Source organism: Metschnikowia bicuspidata, assembly GCF_001664035.1.
Source record: "Metschnikowia bicuspidata var. bicuspidata NRRL YB-4993 chromosome Unknown METBIscaffold_3, whole genome shotgun sequence".
NCBI classification, from domain to species: Eukaryota; Fungi; Ascomycota; class Pichiomycetes; order Serinales; family Metschnikowiaceae; genus Metschnikowia; species Metschnikowia bicuspidata.
In genome coordinates this window covers 2,318,613-2,324,795 of record NW_017387733.1, presented here as the reverse complement: position 1 = coordinate 2,324,795, position 6,183 = coordinate 2,318,613, and the positions used below count along the sequence as shown (strand labels likewise).

Sequence of the window (6,183 nt, the reverse complement as noted above, 5' to 3'; positions counted from 1 at the left end):
TATATTCTCATAAAGTGTGATAGAGTCACTACAATAGGAAACACTGTATTACCATACGTGTACTATATTACCATACAACCCACCACGGTATATTCTCATACAGTATACAATATTACCATACAACCCACCACGGTATATTCTCATACAGTGTGATAGAGTCACTACAATATGGAACACTGTATTACCATACAGTATACTATATTACCATGCAACCCACCACGGTATATTCCCATACAGTGGAATAGAGTCACTACAATAGGAAACACTGTATTCCCACACAGTATGCTACATTCCCACACAGTATCCACCACAGCACACCCTACTAGTCCATCGCCACACGTCTGACCACACAGTGCATCCCCCACAATCCAGCACAACCACCACATCACCATGCCCCGGCCGCGCCCCTTGCATCCGGCATTCCAAAAAGATCGCGGCCGGCTCCAGCAGCTTAGCTCCAGCAGCCTGCCTCAACACGGCAGCGCATGGACAAGCGCCGCCCCGCGCCCGGCCCTGCCCCGCGCCGTGCCCTGCGATTCGCCCCGCCAGGCCCCGCGGTGTCGGTGCGCCCTACACGCCGCGACCCGCTGGGCCTGGTGGGCCTGGGTGCTGGCACCCTTTTTTTCTTCCCGTCCCCAGCCCGGTTTTTCTGCACGGAACCGGCCCATTTCCCAGTGCCTTTTTTTTTTCTCTCTTCTCGCCCCACATCGACCAGCACCAGCCTCGGGCCGCAAAAAGCCACCGCCCCGCCGTCCGCCGCCGGGCCTTTTCCTGTTCCCCACACGCAGATCACCTGGCCGCCGCCCCTGGACCCGGCCCACTCTTCGAGCCGCCGCCGGCCCGCTGCCCCGCTTTTGGCTGCACGCACATGCCCCCGCAGATCTCGACGTTGCACCCGCCCGCCGACCCGCGGGCCGCGGCCGTGGCGTTGCGATTGACCCCGGAGGTCTTGCAGCAGTTGCGGGCGCTCCGCCGCGCCCACGTGGCGCCCAAACTCGTGGTGAAGGACGGCAAATTCGTATGTATCCTCGGCCCCCTGGGCAGTTCCCACGCCTACAGATCCACAGATGCCCGAACAGATCCACAGATGCCCGAACAGATCGAAGTAGAACCAACCATGCCGAAACAGACCGCACTGGCCCACAGCACCGAAGCAGAGAGAAGCAGACTCTCCCGGACTCTCCCGGATCCAACGACCACAGCCACGACCAACGGCCCCACCAGATCTATACACACCCACCCCGACCCCTACTAACACTCCAGCTGGTCAAGATATCCGACACGCTCCTGTTCCCCTGCCTGGCAGCGCCCGAGACGCTCCGGCTCGACGTCTACTCGGCCACGGCCGCCGCGTCACGGGACTACTCGTTCGCAGGCACAGTCACCCGCCGGCTCAGCGTGCTCAGCGACCCCAAGCAGATCAAGGAGCACGGGCGCGTCGAGGCGCTGGCGCCGCCAGCCCCGCCGCGCGCCGCCAACCCGGCGGGGCCCGGCCGGGCCGCCCTGCCGCGGCATGGCCAGCCCAGCTCCATCGGCCTGAAGGCCTACTGCTTCACGGCCAGCGACGCGCCCGCGGACCGCGTCACCAAGTTCGTGTCCCTCCTCGCGTTGGGCCCGATGACGCGGCCCGCCATCGAGGACCGGCTCCAGCTCGCGCGGTTCGTGCTGCCCGCGCAAGCAGACCTTCTCTTCGCGTCCCACACGCAGCCGTACTGGCGCAAGGACACGTTCACCGACAGCGACGTGTACCCGCTAGCCGCGGGCGCCGCGCCCGACGCCGCGCTGCACAAGCTGTACGTCATCCTCAAGGACAAGGCCTACAAGGAGCTCAGGCCCTGGCAGTGGCACGCGTACACGGACTTCGAGCGCACGCTCATCATCGACAACTGCCACCACGCGCTCGGCAGGCAGGGCTTCCTGGACACGCACCCGCTCCGGCGCCGCATCGTGGAGCGGGGCAGTCCGCCGCGCAGCGCCAACAGGGCCGCGGCGTTGGGGGGCGGGCTCCTCGTGAGCAGCGCCAAGAAGCCGCCGCCGCCCGCCAGCCTGCTGGAGCCGGCCGTGCCGGGCCCGGGCTCGCCGCTCTCGCAAACCAGCGCCTCGGCACGTGCATCCACCGAGTCGCCGACGCTCAGCAGCGAGGCCCGCAAGAGATTTGCCCGCAAGGCCGGGGCCGCGCGGCCGACGCTCGCCCAAGGGACCGCCGCGGCGCTCTCGCTGTCTTCCGATGACGAGAAACTCGCCAAGGGGGCGGCCGCCCGCATGAAGCGCCGTGCCAACTCCGGCACGCAGGGCAGCCGCAGCGTGACCAGCAACGCCTCGTACACGCTGCCGTCGTCCGTGAACGACGAGCACGCTCTGGACCCGAGCGACCCCGACACGAGGCCGGCGGGCGCGGCGAAGCCGGCCGCGTCGCTTCCGAGCAGGCCCTCGAGCTCGTTCTCCAGCCACGACAAGAAGCAGCAGTACTACTCCCAGCTCGCGGACAAGTTCCGCCTGCGGTACAAGGAGTACGAGCGGCTCCACCGGCAGTTGAGCCGGGACTCGCGCAAGAACTCGCACGCGGAGAAAAAGAAGAGCCTTGTGAAGCTCCATGAATTGCACAACAGCCTCTCGGAGTGGAAGAGGCGGCTCTGGGACTACCACAACGAGAACAACATGGCCGAAGGCGTCATGACCCTCTCCAAGCACCGCAAGCTGAACTCGTCGTCGCGGATCAGCGCCCTGGCGCCGCTGACGTCGAAGGTGTCCAGCGCGGAGCGCTTCTCCGCGGCGCCAGGCGGCCTGGGCGCGGGCCCCGTGGACTCCATGCGCAAGCAGGCCTCGCGTGAGCGGCAGCCCGGCCCGCGCGCCAAAATCGCCTTGGACTACTGAGCACAGCCGGCCGGATCATGCCGGGCTGGCCCGGGGGCGCCCCTGCGGCGGGCCAAGCTACGGCCAGCCACGCGCACCGGGCAGCACGCCAGGGCGCCTAGGCGGAGAGCAGACGGAAGACGAGTCCGGGCGCAGGCCGCGCTCGGGATGTCTGGATGAGAGCGTGTCTCTTGCATTGGGGAGCGGAAGTGTATTGAGTCTAAAGATGAGAGCGCGAGGGTCTTCCGGCCTTGAGGCGTGTTTTGGGTCCTCGGATAAAAGGCGGCGCCTCAAAGCGTCGGACGGGAGGCGGCATGAGTGTTGAGAGCCGCGGACGGAGACCTGACGAGGCTGCCGCGTTTGTCGTGGCCCCGGCCAGAGCACCCGGCACCAGGCCTCCGGCGTCCCGGCAAAAGCACAACTTCTTCATTTCCTACGTTTAAAATCGACCCAGTAACCCGTCTGGCTCTAGCACACGCCTGTGCTCCGCCCACACTAGACATGCTCCCACCATACATGCTCATTAGCTGGTGCGCGCGTCCGGCTGTCCCGCGAATTCACTGCTCACATCAGCCAGGCTGGTCACTACACCACAGCCACAAGCGAACACCGCCCAAAAAAGATACATAACACACCCCGATGTCTGCGGTGCCCGAATTGAAGTCCGAGGCCGACGAGCTCGTGGCCTTGCCGTCGTCGCCCGGCCCCCAGCCCGGCGAAAACGACGCGCCCGAAGCGGCCAAGGACGGCCCGGGCGAACACGACAAGAAGCGCCACAAAGCCAGCGCCAAGCCCGCCGCTTCCGGGCAGCCGGCCAAAAAGTCCTCGGAGGAGGCCCTCCAGCGCCGCCGCGAGGGCCGCATCAAGGCCGCACAGACCATCGCCCAGAACTTGAAGAAGAGCGGCATCGGCCGCTTCGAGGAGGAGAACGGCTTTGCCTTGACCAGCGTGAAAACCATCCCGTTGATCAACCAGAAGAACTATTTCGCCGAGTACTTGAAGAAGGACGACCAGATCACGGTGGTGCGCACGTGGCGCAACGAGAAACAGAAGGACGCGGCGCTCAAGAGCGCCGGCTCGGACGCCAAAAAGCCCGCCGACGACGACAACGATGACGACGACAACGACAACGACGACGACAACGACAACGACAACGACGACGACCCGGGCGCGGGCGCCGCCAAGATGGGCAGCGACACCTTGGTGCTCCACCCGGGGTCCCAGGTCCTCCGGATCGGCCGTGCCACGGACAGCTTCCCCACGGACGTGCCGATGGTGGTGGCGGTGCGCAACCCCGGCGGTCTGGACACGTATCCCGAGGTTCCCCGGCGCGTGCGCTACGACGACGGCGACTACGACTTTGGCGAGCGGTTCAACGCGATCAAGGCCACGGTGACCAAGGACTTCAAGGCCCGCATGCGCTTCTACAAGCGCCGCATGATGCCCAACTCGCGCGAGAGCGCGGCCAACTTCAACCGCATGCAGCGGCCCGAGATGGTGCCGGACAACGCCGACCCGGACTACAAGGAGTTCTATGAAACAAACGACGCGCTCTTGGCGAGCCGGGACTTCTTCGCGGGCGCGGACGCGTTAAGGCTCCCGCTCAGCGCGGCGTACACGGCCTGGCGGCTCCGCTACCCCATCGTCAACGGCACGTTCAACCAGGACCGGGCCGACTACGCATCGCCACAGGAGTTCATCGGCGACATCACGCGGATCTTGCACGAGGCCCTCAAGGCCATCAGCGTGCCTGCGGCCGACGCGCGCAGGCTCAAGTGCCTCCTCATCATCCCCGACTTCTACGACAAGGAGGTGGTCGAGACCTGGGTGGAGATCTTGTTGGGGCTGATGGGCTTCGCCCGCGTGGGCGTGATCCAGGAGGCCGTGGCCGCCACCTTTGGCGCGGGCTCCTCCAGTGCGTGCGTGGTGGACGTCGGCGCCCAAAAGACCACGGTCTCGTGCGTCGACGAGGGCATGGTCATCAACGACTCCAGGGTCAGCTTGGACTACGGCGGCGACAACATCACCGAGACGTTCGCCAAGTTGCTCTTGCAGCAGAACTTCCCGATCCAGGACATCAACCTCCACGACCGGAACGACGACTGGGAGTTGCTTGACCGCTTGAAGCGCAACTTCTGCACGTTCGACGACGCGGACATCGCCGTGCAGCTATACAACTTCTACCGCCGCAAAGCGGGCGGACAGACGGAGAAGTACAACTTGAAGGTCTTCGACGAGGTCATGCTTGCGCCCCTCGGCCTTTTCTACCCGGACTTCTTCCAGCTATCCGACAAAACAAAGAGCAAAACGCTCTTCCCCGAGTCCTACGACCACTACACCGGCGAACCCAACAACCCGTTTTCTCAGGCACAGGAAAACCTCGTCGCTGGAAAGGGCTTCACGGAAATGAGCGACGAAGCCTTGCTTTTGAAAATCATAGAGGATAAACAGGTGTTCAAGACGGCCAACGCCGCCTATGGCAAGCCCGTGCCCAACAGAGCAGGCTCGACTGAAGATTCCACCAAGAACTTCGCTGTGCCGTTGGACAAGGCGATCATCGAGTCGATCACAAATGCTGGGATCGCCACGGACTTCAACAAGGCAAAGAAATTGTACGACAACATCCTTGTCACTGGGGGCGGCTTGGCCCGCTTCCCGGGATTCGACATGTTGCTCACCGATAGAATTAATATCTGGCGGCCTCGCTTCTTATCCACCTCCAGTTTAGACGACATCTTGAGTTACGTTGGCAAGGAAAAAGACCGCTTGGAAATCAAAAAGAAGCAAATGATCAGCGATGCCAAGGCAAAGAAGAAAGGAGCGCTGTCTGCAGATGAGGTTGAGCTATCAGAGCAAGATATGAAGAAAATCGATGCCGATACCGCACTAACAATTGATCTTGAGAAGGCCGACGCAGTGGCGGATGATGGCTCAGTCATCGCGGTGAATGTTCTCCCGGCACCAAAAGAGCTAGACCCACGGGTGCTTTCTTGGAAGGGCGGCAGTGTGTATAGTCGCTTGAAAGTCATCAACGAAATGTGGATCACAAAAGATGACTGGGACACTTTGAACTCACGGTGCCTTTACTACAAGAGTTTGTTTAACTATTGATCTATGGTTTGTCGGGGTGTGAAAGGAAATGCTAAGAATTCAGTTCAATGCTTGCATGTACAGGGTGGTAACATTCTATTCTTTTGTTGGTCTTTGAATTTGCAAAGAACTCTTTTGGAAACAACAACTTCTCAAGAAAAATACAGGCACCAAGGTCTTGGGTTGTTTGGGATACTTTCAAATGTATTCTGTTCACATAGTAGGTATTGCTCCTGTGTG

General features: G+C 62.1%; 2 protein-coding genes across 2 annotated transcripts; both read left to right on the top strand.

The window, feature by feature from the left end:
* METBIDRAFT_190362 (uncharacterized protein) lies at positions 1-2,974 on the top strand. The gene has a single exon (XM_018854830.1). The coding sequence runs from the start codon at positions 391-393 to the stop codon at positions 2,872-2,874; it is 2,484 nt and encodes an 827-aa protein (XP_018712170.1). The 5' UTR covers positions 1-390; the 3' UTR covers positions 2,875-2,974.
* Positions 2,975-3,492: 518 nt separating this feature from the next.
* Positions 3,493-5,964, top strand: ARP8 (Arp8p; the record flags this gene model as incomplete). The annotated part of the gene is made up of 2 exons (XM_018858901.1): positions 3,493-3,534; positions 3,664-5,964. The coding sequence occupies 2 exons, from the start codon at positions 3,493-3,495 to the stop codon at positions 5,962-5,964; spliced, it is 2,343 nt and encodes a 780-aa protein (XP_018712169.1).
* Between the last annotated feature and the right edge of the window lie 219 nt (positions 5,965-6,183).